We start from the raw sequence: 16,719 nt of genomic DNA, 5'->3' as shown, positions 1-16,719 counted from the left end.
TTGATATTTTTAATAATTTCACATCATTTCAAAGTTATTAAGATAAAAATAAATGTTATTTTAAGTTGTGAAATACTTTTATAAAAGATTGGAGTAAAGGATTATCTATTAAAAAGACTATATCTATATTAAGTTCATGCATAATGAACCGAGTCCAATCATTAACGTAAGTTATATAATTATTTGTGTGTGATTTAATATATAAAAGGACAAACAGAAACAAGAAATAGCCTCTACGCGAAGAAGCCCCAGGTTGAAGCAACAACCAACCCTATCTCATAGCCATAGCTATAGCCATTTATATAACCCATACGTGTAATTAAATCTTTCCACTTGTTAATAAAACAAAAGATATTATTATTCTATTTTTCTTCGTTAGTATTTATTTGTTTATTTATTATATGAACTGTTTAATCTTATATTTTCTGAAAAGAAAAGAAAAGAAAATATGATGGTAATTTATTATTTGATGATGATAGTGATGGAGTGAGTCGGGCTATCTATTAGCTTATGATTGTTGATTACTGAATTAAATAGAAGTGAAGCTATGATTTAAGTTGCAATTAATTAAAGTTGAAAGCACAACAAAATGCATGTGAAGAAGAGTTGCAATTATATTGTTAGGGTTTTTGGTTTCAAATGCTTTTGACACAAACCATAGCACTCAATTAATTGTCACAAACACCTTCTGCTGCTCTCGCATCCAACAACAAACCGAATGTCTGCTGTGTCTGCCCACCCCAATTTACGCCACGCCAAACTTTATCTTCAACTTACACCTCAAAAATTAACCATAAAGTCATAAACAAACATAGATTTTATGAGATCAAATTAATACCTTAAAGTCAAATGTACCGCGAGAATGGTGGCGACAATACTAATTTAATTACTAGCATGCACGTTAAGAGCATATGATTTTGTTACTCAACCACGTGCCTTGTGCATCAAAGTTTGTAGAATTCAGGTTCAAAAATGGATTATATATATATTATTATATTTCAGTTTTCTTTTTCATTTTTTTACACAACATGCGTCTTAGTGGATATATACGAAATCGCAAATAACCCTAAAAATTGAATTTTTAGTTGAAAAAATAAATATATGGAACGCATTCATGCAATACAGCATTGTTACAATTTATTTTCTGATACATTATTTGTATTTAATAATTAAAATTGGTATTGTGGACTTTTTCAACCAGCATTTATAGTTTTATAAGGTGAGTGACAGTAAAAGTCACCCTCTACTTTCCCCTTCCTGCAGGTTATATATTGAGTTGAGAGAGAAAGGTATTTGTGTTGTGTTGTGTTGTGGTAGCATTTGTTGCTTGCATTGGATCCTCCGCTTCAGACCCTTCTTATTATCTTCTCTCTCTCACTCATAACATAACACCAAGAATGCCTGCAATGCTACAATCCAAAAATGGTTGAGAGAAAAACCCTTTAAAAAAACACTCTTTCCTTTCATTTCTATGTGTTCTTCATACACCATGCATCTTCTTTTTTACCTCACCACTCTCCTACACCTATAGCAGCTATCTTCTTCTTATTATTATTATTACGTTAATTACTTTGGTTTATCTTCTTCTCTTTTCCTTTCATCTACCTCAATCTTCTCGAACATCCTTTGTTCTCCCTCATGGGGGTATCTCCCAATCCCAAAGTCTTTCTCTCTGACAAAGATCTCATAGGGGCCAACATCGTCGATCCAGAACTGGGTTGCCAAGCTTTTATCCAAGAAGATCACCACCTTTTCAAACTCAAACACCTATCGGTGCAAGAACGTCACCAAGATAACAAAGATCGCCATCAAGAACACCAACACCAACGCAACAGCATCATCGTCATCACGAAACCGGTGTGTCCCATCACCTTGAAACTGGACATTCCTTCCTCCTACGTGGGATCAGAAAACGAGGACGACGACGGTTACGCGACTCCGACATCCTCGGAAAAGAAAATCCCGGCGATCCCCGAATGCCCAGGTGCACCAAAAAAGACAAAAGCGAAGCCAGCCGCGAAAAGAAAAGCTTTCCGACGAAGAACTCTGCTTGATCTGACCCAAGATTTGGAATCTTTGTTCCCGGTGCCGTGTGTGGCAGATCTTGGGGGTGGTGGCGTGAAGAAGAGAGTGAAACTGTGTTAGTGTTAAACGTGGCAGGAGGGTGAGCCTTAGATTGTGTAGCTAGAGTCCTGATCAATATTGATAACTTGTGCTGTAGTAGTAGCTTGCTAATTTGTGTGTTGGTGCTTGTAACTCTAGACAAACGTGTAACCCTGGTAGTGCATTCATTTGGTACGTATAATTAAAGCTTCTTCTTCTTCCAGCATTAATTGAGTTTGTGCAAGAATTGAATTTGTTTTGTTTTGTTATGCTGAAATTGAAGTGTACGATACACAGTGATGGGGTAGATTTGAATGGGAATAAGGAAATGAAAAAGGTATAGAATATGATGTGTATAGTGTAGTGTAGCAGTAGAAGATGGATGGCATAATTAGGGTAGGGAAGGTTTTGGATTTGGAGGAACATGGAGTGAGTGAGAGTGGATTTGGTGTTTCTCTTTCTTGTGGGATCGGATTCCATTGACTTTCTTTAAGCCTCACCAATCATTCTGCAGATGGAAATGGATACATTGACTTTCCCAAGATACACCATTACACAACATTCCCTCTTCCTGCCTCGTTTTTACCACTCCAGTGCGCAAACCCATGCGCTCCCACACTCTTCTTCCTCCACCCTAAATTTCTGCTTTTTAATTTTCCTTTCTGCTAAAAACTACTTTTTGCAAAAATATAAGTTGACTTTCAAAAAAGTCACTTTTATTCGTAAAACACCAATTTTAATTGCTTTGTTTTTCCTTTTAATTTCTACTCTTCTAGTTGTATGTAAAAACAACGATTACTTCACTCAATCCACTGATAAATGAGAAGTAAATCACCAAACTAAAAAAAATTTAACAGTACTATAGAAACATTATTAGTAATGATTAAAAACATATATGTTTTTTTTTTTATGTGGGGTGAGTCATTATGATGAGCGTAAAAGATTATGTTTTCATCTTCATGAACTAAAGTTATTACTAGTTTTAGCATTCTTTCAAATTAAATTGTGTACACACAACAATCAAGAAATAGGCCAAACAGCCACCTAATTCGGCCACTCAATTGTTTCTGTGACTAACATGCAATTCATATTCTGTGTTGTTTTATTCATTTGATCTTCCTCAAAATCGATTCCTGACTTTGCCGTGCTTAAAACTGCAAGTAAAGCAACTTCACCGGTATTTGATTATTTAAAATCAGGTGTTTCTTCATACACTCAATCAAACCGGATTTTGATTTCCGGAACGCACTAAATCAGTTTTGGAAAAAATTTTCTCAAAAGACACACATACCACCACTCCTATTTTGGATAAGGCTTTTCAGAAGCATGTGATGGGGTGCAGAAAGAAACACTCTTAAAAGATATTTTATTGTTAGAGAGAGAGAGAGAGAGGCCTGCTCCTTAGGGTAACGGGCCTCGCTCCAATAGTTCTAAGAAAATACACATAATTGGAGAGGCCTGGTCCTTATCCAATGAACAGGGTATAGGAGTCATGTTTTTCCTTCCTGCACCTCCCTAATTTCTAGCTGCAACTCCATAATATTTAAAATGACCATACTATTCTTCGTAAAAGTAATTTCTAGAATACTTGTTTCGAAAATCTTCTGGAATAAACTTTTCAGAATTTATGTAACGTGATTTCCAAAACAAATTCAAGAATATAATTCTCAGAATTGGATTGTCAGAACAAGTTTTTCGAAATGTATGAAATGCATTTTAGAATGTGTTTTCAATAAGAGAATTTCTGAAACAAGCTTTTCAGAACAACATTTCATGGGTTTTAGAATGATTTTTTTGTAACAACTTTTTCAGAAGCTTTCTAAAGCACTTAAAATACATTTTGGAATGAGTTCTCTAAACATGCTTTTTTTCACAACAAAGTTTTCTTCCTGTAACATCATCTCACTATAACAATGATAAGTTGGTCATTTTTTATATTGTGAGGGGTAAAATAAGAAATAGATTAACCGTAGTTGTAGCTCGTGGACCTGGGCTTGGATTTAAGTGATCATGGGAGTGGGCCAGAAAGATGTTACAGGGCCGAATAAGCAATACGATATAGATTTTTCCTATTTACACTCCTCTGTGCTTTATGTTTTTGAATTACCAAATATATCCTTTTATATAAAGAAAGTACAACCCTAAAGCCTACCTAGAGAGCTATATTAAGCAGCTTTGGGGTGTTTGTGCGGAATGTGTAGTCCAAAATTGTGCAGACAATATGCATTGTTTTGTGAAACATTTGCCGGGGTATGAGCCTAAGCGAAGCTTTTTAGAAAGTGACTCTGTTCCCTTTTTTAGATGCTTGTGATTGTCTTTTAACATAACTCAAAAGAAATTGTATCATTTTTAACCCTTTTCATAGGATCCTTGCTCACCTCACTGTCCATCCATCATTCATAATTGCCAAATACTGAAAACTTTTCTCATCTTATGGCCATAATGCTTTCCTGGCAATACTTTCTCATCTTCATGAATAATTCACATTCACTTATATTCATTTTTTTATAATAGATTAGAAGTGGGATTTAAATCTATCTCAATCTCACAGTCCTTGTAAGATGAAATTTATACCCTACTTATATACTATAAAATTGCCTTATATCTAGTCGATATGAGACTTCCAACATAATATATAAATATGTGCAAATATTATCTTACAAGTCAGTTTTGTAAGATTGAGTTAGGTCTAAAGTTCACTTCTTAAAGTGCTATCAAAGTTATACGATATAGCTTATCCTAACAAAATTGTTGTTTATCATACTATTTGTTATCGAACTATCTATTAAGATTTAATTTTACGATTAAAATGTATATGTCTAAATATGAGGGAAGTGTTTTAAAAATTCTCCATCGTCTATAGATAAAGTGAATTCATAATATATAGACGGTCAAAATCTCGTCTTATAAACAGGTTCAGTTAACTTAAAATCGTTTTCTTAAAGCTCTTCCAATTCATAACCCATCTCGAGCCAGGAAAAAAAAAAGAAAAACTAGTATAAAAATCTGGAGAAGGTTTCAATGCAGATTAATTTCTCATTTGCGGGGTTTTAAATAAACAAATATAGGGCAATGATTATTTGCACCAGTAGTTTTTATTTCATTTTTATGGCCCGTTAGTGTAACGAGACCAACGACACAATGATTCTGTTTCTCTTTATAAGTCAAAAGATCTGTCGAAAAAGCTGATGAGAATAGCCATTGGCAAAGCACTCTGAGTCAGTGGTTATGCAATTCTTTTTGACCCCATTATTGCTCTAATTACACTTATTTTCCCCACACTATATTCAGAGTCATTGTCAATAATTCGCAGTTTCCATGCTTACCAAATAACAACAAGGTGTGAACGAACGACTCCTGCAGTCCTATCTAACATCTTAGGAGGTCTTGTGCATGCTAAACAAAAACTCCAAAACATGGCTCGACAGGTACTTTTTTTTTTTTTTACTGCACCATGCATGTTCGTTTTTGGAATTTTGTCACGAAATCTCCTTGGGATTGATCATGTTGTTTCCTTTCCTCTGGGATTTCAGTGGTGGGTCTGCGATGGTTTCTGATTTGATGAATACGTGGTTGTTTTTTTGTGAGTCGTTTGTTGTGGTGCCATGTGAAGTTGGTGATTTGTCTGAACAGTTTTTTGTTGCAATTGATTTGATTTTAGGATGAAGGGTGGCCACTGGGTTTATTACAGCCAGTGAATGCAAGGGTTGAATTGGTGAGAAACAGTGAAAATGCAGAGACTGGGACAGGTTCAATTTCATTCAACACCTTACTCACTAACTCTCCATCTTCTTCTACAGATTCTTCATCTGATTTAGACACTCAGGTCAGTGCAACATTATATGCTAACTTTTTCTTCTCTTCTATTATTGCATTCTTTTGTAATCTTCAAACCTGCATTGAAGTAAGTTTTGTAAATAACATAGGAATAATTGAAAACACAAAATTCAATAATTGAAGAATTGAAGAAGATTTATGGTAAAAGAATAATTTTAAAATTATAAAGAAAAAAGGGTTATTGGTTCTTGTGATTAATAGAATAAAGTAGTTGAAAATGAAAATGAATATTGAAAATTGTGGAGAAATAATTTATTTATCTAATGATATGCAGTGAGCATGTGACCACCTGACTCCACTACAATAATACAATATACTTTGATTTTTGTCTTTCTTGTGCATGCTTCTCGGACTCTTCAGCTAAACTGGTCCTTCTTTTAAAAAAATAAAGTTACAACTTGGAATAGAGTGAAAATTAAATATTCTCTCCATTTCCTCTATTTATTCTTTGTAAAACTTTCGTTTGTGTTAAAGACATCTTAAATTTTGTTTTTTCAATAATTCTCTTTCTAAGTTATATTTAAACCTATATAATATATAAATAATGAAAGCGATATGAAAAGAAAACTGAGTTAACTAATTTTAATAATAATTATCATAAAATTTAATATTTGAAATGATTTACGATTAATAATGTGCAATTAAGGGGAAAGACTCATTTTATCCATATCAATATCATCTATTAAATGAAGAGAAGAAAAATAAACAGAGCTCATATATAGGGAATTTTCTATTTTCTACTGTATAAAAAAAATCGCGAACTAAATTTCAACAACTAAAAAAGTTGGTTCTGTTGCATGTAATAATGGATAGCTACTATATTTGGTATAATTATTCAACTACATGGCAAGAGTAAATAAGCAACGTAATTAATTATTTATTGTTTATTATTTTTGTTACAGAATGAAGCTTACGTTATAAAACATATTTATAGCAAACTTTAAATCATATTATACTAAATTTCACTAAAATATAAGAGTCAAACACTGGATTTCCTTATTTTCTTAAAATGGTGTATCACTAGATAATATTACCTTTTCTTTGTTGTGATTTTTACTTTTTATAATTAAATTATTTAACAAATATTCGGAACACTAAATCTACTACTACAAGGATGTGTGCATGGATATAACTGCTGTTCTTTGATGGGAATGAAAAATGAGATAACATTTTTATAGTAATTTAATCTTAAAATTAGTTTTCATCGCAAAAATGACGATGAAAATAATTTTTTATTGTGAAAAATAGGATGAAATAATCAAACGTTATCTTCTCTATCTTTTAATTTTTGAAACAAAAAAAAAATCTCTTTTTTTTCTAAATTTAGCTGAGCTAAATGTGCACGAAATTTTAAAGTAACAGAAGGAAATTATTATTAGTTGATGTAACTGAGTTTTTTTGTTCTTACTCCAAATGGGATTTGTTGTCATCAAAGTTTTGACTTTTTAACATAAATTACACTTTTGGACTCAGAATATTTTCAGACTTTAATTGAACGATTCCTTTTTAGTTGAACAACTAGTTTATGTACATAATTGGAACAGCTATAACAAGTATGATTCTTATGTCATACCATTTGTTTCATTCAATAGTCGGTGCATATTTTATGCACGTTACTGTCAAGGAACTCACGACATTTAATGTGCCATGAAACATTATCGGCAACCATATCTTACATTACATATCTCTTGATTTTTCCTTTGAAATTGGACTATAATTGAAATCCCTTTTAGGTGGCATTAGGTGGCCAGTCTTGTTCTAAGTATTAGTAAGTATTAGTATTATGGTGTTTGATATAGTTCCACATCATTTAGAATTGTGATATGTGGTTCTTTATATAAAGCTTGAGATACATCAGAGATAAAAATACTTCCTAGTATAATTGTAGAGGTAGACATACACATTATACGCTGAATCACGTTAAATTCTTTTGTCGTTTATTTTTCTTTTCTTATTCTTTCTTTTATTACCTTGTTCCTAACACCTATATCAAAACAGAACAAAATGCAGCTACATTAATTAAATTTAGCTATGATATGATGTTAGACGAATCAACATTGATGGACCAAACTCACAGAATAACTTAGCAATCATGTGAAGGGTTACGTTTAAGTTTGGAACATATACATTTGAAAATGTAACATGTGTGTTTGTTTTTGATTCAGTCGACGGGGTCTTTTTTTCGCGACCAAAGTACCACACTTGGGAGCCTAATGGGTGTTTCCAGCATTGTGGAAGTGTCAAGAAGATCTCTCAGAGAAACCAAAACAGAGCTCTTGAAGAGCAAAAAGAAGTTAAAGTTTTGGTCATGGTGTTTGTGTTTGGGTTGGAGGAGTACAAATTGTGAAGGTGAGAATGCCCCATCTCTGGCTCAGTTTCTTGCAGTGGAAAGAAGAGTTGCTAATGAAAATAGAAGGAACCAAAGCCTTCATTTTGAGCTTGCATTGGCTGAAACCAATATTGCAGAAAGAAATTCACTGTTTATCAATGGCACCATTGCTCCCCCTCACTCCATAAGTCCAACCCATAGCATCGGAACAGATAGAAAAAACACAGAAATAAAGCACGCTAACAACAAAGCCTCTGGTTCACTCCCACAGTTATTTTCATGCATGTGTGGAATATGTATCTAAAGTAATCTGATTTAGATTTTATATTAAAATTGTTATTTGTTAAAAAGTGGACAATCGATTTTGTAATGATAAAATAAGTATGGACTTAATCTATATGTTTCAACTTTTAATGGAATAGAGTTTTCTTCCGAAAAATATACATGAGAAAATACGATAATAGAAATTTATTAGTGTATAGTAAATTAGATTGTTAAAAAAGTTAATATTTGATGGTTTTTTTTAATGAACGTAGGAATAAAGTAATTTCAAGTTATAGATGATTTCTTTTGTGTTTGAGGTACAAGTTTAGAATATTTTAAAGAATAAAAGAGGGATTACAATGAATCTGATAGCATTTTGTTTTCTTTTTTCATTCCTTTGGTGTGTGAGTCTACAGAAGATAGAGATGACGTAATGGTTGAGTTATCCTTTGGGTAAAGCTGTTAAATTAGGCTTTCTCACCCACGCCATATTAAACTTCTCCTTCCTTCAAAATTTTAGAATCCCTTCTCTACCTCCTAAGGTTAATAGGTGAGTTAACAATACACTCTTCGGTTAAAATTAATCAAAATTCATAAAATGGATATTTATCAAATAAGATGTAATGCTTGCAATTATCTTTTAAAACTTTGAGGGATTTTAAATCAATATAAAACAAACTAACTAATATAATATAATATTATTTATATTTATAGTTTTTAAGGAGTGATAAGATGTAAATTTATAATTTTTAAGGAGTGATCATATGGAAAGGGAGGAGGGAAGGGTTGTGGCTTGGATGCCTCGATCCAAAAGGACGACCGAGACATGTATGGTTGACAGTTAATACGATTCGGGTTATCGTTTTAAATATGTAGATTTTGACGACATAAAGTTTAATAATATTTTAAAAAATAATATATTTTTCATGTTTAAGAAAAAAGTCCATGAGTTGATTCTGATTCCGAGTTTTTGACTTTGTAGGCTTTTTTAATGGGTTTTTAGTCATGTGAACTTTTTTTGTCCTAATCCACGTGGGTCAGTGTTTGGACTTGACTACATCAACAACTCTATACATTTATAGTTTTTAAGGAGTGATTAAATGGAAAGGATGGTCGAGGATTTGATACACATCTTTCTAACAATTTAGAGAAATAAGATTGATTTAATGGATTTAAAATATGTGAAAGATGTTGTGGGTTCAACTTCCTTGCTAACAAAACTAACAATTAATATTTACCGACTAAAAATATTTATAATAATTGTATAAGTTGAAATTTATTAGTATTTTAATATTTAATTAATAAAATAAATGCTCAGAATAGATTGACACTGCTTTTTATCTTATTACTGTAATATTTTCAATTTTGTTTCAATATTTTGGATTATACAATAATATTGTTGTAGATTTTGTTGTTATGTTGTTTTGTATGAGATATGATGAATCTAATCTTAAAGACATCTTAATTATCTTCAAGAATCAAGAATTGAAACTTAGATCTATCAATACTGTGTTTTTTATTAAATTCTAATTGTGTTTATTCTTTTATGTGTTTGGTCTTGAAATTATCTTCAGAAAATTACTTAAATTTTTTTTACAATTTCACTTGATATAAAATATTTGTAATTAATTAAAACATGTTTTTAATCTGTTAAACTATTAATTTCTAATTACAGAGAATATTTTAATTCATTATATATTCATTTTAATTGATTAATATTGCTTAAAATCATGATTAGTTTGAACAATATTTGAATCTGAATCCTTTGATTAAAGGGTTGAAATCATCATCCCAATCTATGGCGTGGCAAGAATTAATTTCTACTCATCCCATCATTGATGATTGTAGAATTTAATTTTTTTTCTTCAATAATTAAACTCCTGATCTCATAAATGAAGTAAATTCCTCATGTATTATGGCTGAAGCATTGAAATAAATAAATATATATATATTTAAGCGAAGGTTTTGTAGACATAATACATAATGCGTGTACGTAATGACAGATTAGTAGTTTGTAGGTACGTGTCACGTTCTTAAGTTAAGTTATCCAGAATCATGTGAATATGAAGCCACTTGGATTAGATCCAAACACATTCTTAATTATTTTCATTTTCGAAAGTCACATGTGATGCTCAATATCACCATTCTCCAAGATATTTCTTTCTGCAACTGTCGGCACACACACTGTTTCTTTATGCTACAAAATATTTTTTTTACATCGTTTCTATTTAAATATTAATTAATACGTATTTGTTTTCTAACTTTATAAAAGTCCTGTATATTATATTAATTTACTTTTATGAAAAAGTTTAATAAAAAATTAATCAACTTATATAGAAACGTAAGGGAATATAGTTACATTTTATATTATCTTATTGTTTTAACTGTGGTATCAAAATATAATATCTTATCGTGCCAGACATGTGTACAATATGATATCATTCGTGCAACATGATAACGAATATAAATAATGTGTAATAAAAAAATAAAATATAGTTTATCAATTCTATCAACAAATAACTCATGAGTCATGTATGAATTAGAAAGAAACACAATGTATGTGGAATATTGATATTCAAATGGACTTCAAATCACAGGATCAGTTAGAGTTATTATTCGTGATTTTATTAATTAGAAACAATAATAATAATAATAATAATAATAATAATAATAATAAACAATAATAAACAATAATAGCTATTAGGGAAACCACTTATCTCAACGTATCACATGTTATCCGATGTTGAACTAAAAAAAGTTGAATGACGTTGTTTGAATTAATTTAGTTATTGTATTATCTTACTGCTGAATCCGTGTATTATTTTTCTTTTAAATTAAATTGATAACTTTTGGAAAACAAGCTATTATATACATTGTCTAATAAATAAAAGGGAATACAAATGTGATAATTCTAATTGGAGTTTCTTATTCCGTTGTGTGTTATGTTTAATTATTATTTTTATAAATTTTTTATGGATTTTTAATCTTGTGGCTATATTATCACCTATGTATACTCCATGCATGTTTCTATTTTTCTAACCATCTTACAACATAACAACTTAAGTTTTATCAATGTGATTAAGCATTTAATTTAAATACTTGTACTCTTGTCATACGTTTAATGTAAATCAAGAAATGGTCGTAATTTATATAGATACATAAATATTTTAACAAAGGAAATAGGACTTCCATATGTTAAAACAAGATAATTTCATTAACGTTGATAAAGAAATCTTAACTAGCATCAATCAAAAGTAGTAAAAAAATTATATTTAACATTAATTGAGAAATAATATTAACATATATTTGTAAGTACTATGATATAAAATAACTAGAACTAACATAAAATGAAAAAAAAATCAATTAATATCAATAAAAAATATTGTATTTAACATAAAACAAAATTCGCCCTTAACATTAACTAAAAAAATTAAAGTAATGTTGTTAAAAGAAATAACCTTTATAAAGAAAACTTTTGAAGGTAACAATAAAAGAAATAATCACAAACGATTTTTATATAAAAAAATTGCCAACATAAATAAAAATAAAAAGAACTATGCCACACACTAATGATATTTCAATTCTAATAGAACAGACAACATTTCAACTAAAGTCAAGTTGACAATTAGTATCTACCGATGCATATGGATTTTAAATTCTTTTTTTAAGAAAAAATTGAAATTATATAATTTTAAAGGATCAAATTTCTCTTAAATTTCTAAACTTTTTTTTAATTTATTATCAACAACGTATTTTATCATTAACTACTTCAAATTTTTCTAGCCTATAAAAATAACATGATATTTTCAACTTTCTTGACTTTGACTATAAATTTAGTTAGATAATGTTATATTTTTAGTATTTGTTTCTCAACCAATTAACATGAAGCATATTTGATTGTAAATCTCATAATATACATTAAATGTCTGATGGATGAGTTCAAAAAACTGAAGGTCCGTGTTCAAAGCTCTAAACTCAACTCAAACTATATTCCAAGATCAATCAAGTAGTTGACCAAGACTCTCAACTCGTTATAAACCCAAATTTAACCTAAAAGTTAAATATTAGTCTTATAGTCAAATTGAATCCACAATAAACCTAAAAAAATTAACTAACTCACTCAAGATATCACCGTTTGAATAAACCAAATCTAGTATTCAAATTCCTCTCCTATTTACAACAGTACAATTTATCTCAATAAATATTCAGAACTCTCTTCACTGTGCCATGTAAAAGCTTTCTGATATATCAAACACATGATTTTCTTTAATCTGGTAAATAATATTATTGGGTTGAATTATTCAATCCTTGCTTTTAACATACGGCTTCTACAAGCATAATTGATTATAAGACATCACTTGTAAGTTGTTTTGTTTGTGAAATAATTTAAATTTGGATAGTTTGTGGGTCTGGAAGGACGGGTCAAACACGTTCGGTTCTGCAACGCAGCATATAGAGAAATGACACATACCCATGCATATATGTACTCAACTTTCCTTCTTTGTTTTTTCGCCATGTCTCTTTCTGTTTTCAGTTTTTGGTGTGAAAAAGTCCCAACAAACCCGGTTGGTGTACGTGGTGGCCACCCCAAATTATTTGACCCTTCATTGGATCAATCGCATCTCACCACACCAAACTGCAACACTTGTATTTTTACACACAAATTACATCATCCTAATCAAGTGCACTAACGAACCCATTCACCAAGGAGACATCATCACGTGACAACCAACATAAGACTTTGTCTTTCTCTTTTTGTACCTTTTTGCTTATATCATATCGGTACAAAGAAATAAACCAGATGCAAATAAGCAATCCATTTTCCCATGATATTATTGACTTTACTGGGATACGTATAATAGAATAAAAAATAAAATTATTGACGATGCCCAAAATCATCGATGCGGATGCAGATGCAGGTGATGCTTCTTCATTCTCAAGTAATAATCATAATAATAATAATACTACTACAACAACACGACATACCCTTCTCCTGTTCCCTACAACAACACTTGGTAGGTACCTACCGCCAACTTCGCTTCATTTCATTTCAACTCACTTTGCTTATTTCCCAAAATTACATAATATTCCTTTACTTTTTAACTTTGATTTTTTCCTTGCCGGTTAAGCACCTATCTTGATTCTTTCTTCCCAATGTGAGAATCATTTGTTACCACAAGCAATTGCCGTCACTGTTTATCGACCCACTCAGCAGCAATCCTCCCTGAGCTGCGGCTACCCAACTTCCCGAATGAACTTACACTGGATAACCCCTTGAAGCTGCTGCTACCACTGTCATTCAGGTTTCTGAATTTCTTCGATGTCTTGTTCAGCTTCGAACAGTTCGTGTCAACACCGTCTAGATCAGTTTCATCATGGTATTCTGTTTTCACAACCACTAGTCTTGTTATGGCGCTTCTACAGAATGGACAAACCGGTGGAGTGAGACATGCTGTGGCAGGGTTCGGCTTGTTGTGGCAACACAGGGCTAGTGTGCATTGTGCACACATCTGGTGCCCACAGCTCTGAACTTCGATTGTGCATGCCTGCTCGAAGCAGATGCAGCATAATTCCGACTCACTAACCTGCAAAATATCTCATAATGATCAAAATGTGATTTTTTTTTTGAAAAATGAAGTCTTAGTAACTATATTTCCATGCTCTGATTTGATTGAATTACGGAACAAAGTTGGTGTTTGATATGCAGAGGGTGAGAAATTACCTCAGACACATCATCGGTTACCCCATCAGAATGTGATGGGGATGGAAGAGAGTAAGCGCTCCCTTTCAATATGTTTTTCTCCCTTTCTCTGTTTGCATCCATCAAGGCCTGTTCCAATAAAGCTTTAGCTTCAGGATTAAGCTCGCTGATGAACTTCAATGGAGACGGCCAGACAAGAGGTTCTGCAGATGTAGGATTCAGCAATGATGCACAGGCTCCGTGTTTGTGTTTCAGAGCAACCATGTATGGTATCCGCCTGCATTAACACGCCAACTACGCGTTCTGAGAGTCTATAATGAGGAAAAGACGCAGGGTAAAACTTAAATGAATCTACCTATAATCGACCTAATCGTTAAATGAGGTAAGTTGCTCATAAAGTTAAGAAAGTTGCGATAGGAAAATGCCAGATGAGTACATTCAAGGGCCCATCAGAGAAAACCAACGATTTTCCTTTCCTAAAAAACATAACAATTTACACTACGAAGATAAACAATCCATAACCCAATAAACCCCAAAAATCAAAAATTAAACACGTCTAGATATATCACTCTAAGTCTCAAAACCGGTAACCCCCTTTCTCGAAATGGTGAGAATTGAGCTGAGAAACTGCACTATACCCAGATGCATCGCGGTGAAGACGATCTGCACCCCATGCCAACAATTCACGAATGCAATCCAGAGATCCCCCTCTAGCTGCTAGATGAAGCGGAGTACTCCCGGGACAGCTGAAAATAGCAATTGATTACTTACTTCGCGAAACAGAACAGAAAAACACATTAGGTTCAATCATTCAAACCACTCTCTGATAGATCATTACCCATATCCACCGGTTGAAGCACAAACAAGAGCTCCACTGTCCAACAGAATATGTACACATTCAGACCGTCTCTGACGAGCCGCCAAGTGCAATGGCGTTGCACCCTTTCCATCTCTAATATTCACAAACCGCGCAAACCCCCTGAAACGAATTCAAAAACACTAAGTACCTTAAGGCAAACACCATACAGAAATCAATAGTTAAACAGAAAAGGGCAAACCAAGAAGCAGCCACTGGACTAGATTGAGCAGCGGAAAGAATAGCCTTAAGGCAAGAAGAATGACCGTAGTATGCGGCATAGTGTAAGCAGGTTCTCCCGGAAATGGTATCAAACATTAACACCTGAAAATCGCACGATTCAGTTTCCAAATTGATTAATTCATTCGTGTCATCAAAGGATAAGATTACTGAAATTAATGAAATCGAAAGATTACATTAGCTCCGGCTTGAAGAAGCTTCTCGACACACGCGATGTTCCCGTGCATTGCTGCCAACATAAGCGGAGTCTGAAGCATTGGCGACACACAATGAAGGGTAAGCAAAGATAGCATTTTTATAAAAAAAATGGGAAACCATAGATACAGAGCAGAAGGCATACCTGTTTGTGGCGATTCAAAACATCTGGATTGAGAGATCCATCCAAAAGCCTAGAGAGAATCTGGAAGGAAGAGAAGAGAATCGTAAAGAAGAGAAGTGGCGTGAAGAGAACGCGGGAGAGAGTGAGAGAGGAAAAGGGAAGGAACCTCGATCTGGGCATTGGCTGCGGCAATATGAAGCGGAGAGTGGCGATCGTAGAGAGTGGTTTGGTGGAAGAGAGAGGGGTCGGCCTCTAAGAGTGTGGTGACAATTTGGAGGTCACCCTGTTGCACGGCGGTGAAGAGGCCGTGGTCATGGTTGGGCGTGCAACTAAGGGTCTGACCCATGGGAGAGAGAGGTGAAGAATGATTCACTCCACCTCTTGTGGGTTTGGGTGCGCCACCTTGTGTGGTGGCTTAAGGTGCTATAAATAAATGAACAAGCTTGATTCACATTGAAGGTGTATGGTGTAAGTAACTGTGTTTTGTTGTGGGAGAAGACAGTGGCAAAGGTTTTAGAGAGAGAAGAGTAGCTGACCGTGTCAGTGATTAGCAGTTACTGAGAATGACTTGGGACAGCAGTCAGATTTAGCTAGCTAACTTAGCTACCCAGATAAATCAAATGAGATGAAATTAAATAATAATAATAATAATAATTATTATTATTATTATACATTACACTCATTAGAACACAGGGTCCCCACCTTCACTTTCTTTTCAAACATCATCACTGTTTACTCATTTTATCTACTGCTTATCCTTTTTCTTAAAGGAAAAATAGTGTAATCATGGTGATGTAACAAATGATGAACCCCTTTTTTTATTTATCCATCTATTTCTGCTAATTATGAATCCTTTTTAGCACTATATTTAAGTACGCTTTGTAAAGTTAGTTTTTGTATTTCTTTTTTCGTTCCACGTATTTTATCATTCTTATTATATGCTTCATTAAAAAATGAACTTTGTAATGTATAAATATAAATACCTATTTTTGAAAAATTTAACTCTTTTATATTATCTTTCCTTTCAATTAAATGTGACATTTTACAATCCCTCTTTTTGAAAAGGCAAG

The 16,719-nt window shown here is 32.6% G+C and overlaps 2 protein-coding genes across 2 annotated transcripts; one reads left to right on the top strand and one right to left on the bottom strand.

Annotated features, from left to right (window-relative positions):
* Positions 1-5,190: 5,190 nt before the first annotated feature.
* LOC114185792 (uncharacterized protein At3g17950-like) lies at positions 5,191-8,671 on the top strand. The gene is made up of 3 exons (XM_028073709.1): positions 5,191-5,531; positions 5,765-5,929; positions 8,106-8,671. The coding sequence occupies exons 1-3, from the start codon at positions 5,520-5,522 to the stop codon at positions 8,571-8,573; spliced, it is 645 nt and encodes a 214-aa protein (XP_027929510.1). The 5' UTR covers positions 5,191-5,519; the 3' UTR covers positions 8,574-8,671.
* A 4,718-nt stretch (positions 8,672-13,389) lies between these two features.
* Positions 13,390-16,231, bottom strand: LOC114185436 (putative E3 ubiquitin-protein ligase XBAT31). Its single transcript, XM_028073153.1, has 8 exons — positions 15,816-16,231; positions 15,671-15,730; positions 15,507-15,578; positions 15,293-15,414; positions 15,073-15,213; positions 14,873-14,980; positions 14,256-14,511; positions 13,390-14,118 (listed from the first exon to the last, which is right to left on the bottom strand). Exons 1-8 carry the CDS (start codon positions 15,993-15,995, stop codon positions 13,723-13,725), a joined length of 1,335 nt encoding a protein of 444 aa, XP_027928954.1. The 5' UTR covers positions 15,996-16,231; the 3' UTR covers positions 13,390-13,722.
* Between the last annotated feature and the right edge of the window lie 488 nt (positions 16,232-16,719).

This window comes from Vigna unguiculata, chromosome 5 (assembly GCF_004118075.2).
Source record: "Vigna unguiculata cultivar IT97K-499-35 chromosome 5, ASM411807v1, whole genome shotgun sequence".
NCBI classification, from domain to species: domain Eukaryota; kingdom Viridiplantae; phylum Streptophyta; class Magnoliopsida; order Fabales; family Fabaceae; genus Vigna; species Vigna unguiculata.
Note: the sequence above shows the minus strand (reverse complement) of the source record. Positions and strands in the feature narration are given on the sequence as shown.

What these genes read in the sequence shown, in the direction of transcription:
- LOC114185792 (XM_028073709.1), top strand. An exon ending in CATCTGATTTAGACACTCAG is followed by an intron (nt 5,930 to 8,105) that starts GTCAGTGCAACA and finishes TTTTTGATTCAG; the next exon opens with TCGACGGGGTCTTTTTTTCG.
- LOC114185436 (XM_028073153.1), bottom strand. Translation starts at nt 15,995, where the DNA reads ATGGGTCAGACCCTTAGTTGCACGCCCAACCATGACCACGGCCTCTTC. An exon ending in TTCTTCAAGCCGGAGCTAAT is followed by an intron (nt 15,415 to 15,506) that starts GTAATCTTTCGA and finishes TGCGATTTTCAG; the next exon opens with GTGTTAATGTTTGATACCAT. An exon ending in CTTCACCGCGATGCATCTGG is followed by an intron (nt 14,512 to 14,872) that starts GTATAGTGCAGT and finishes GTGTTAATGCAG; the next exon opens with GCGGATACCATACATGGTTG.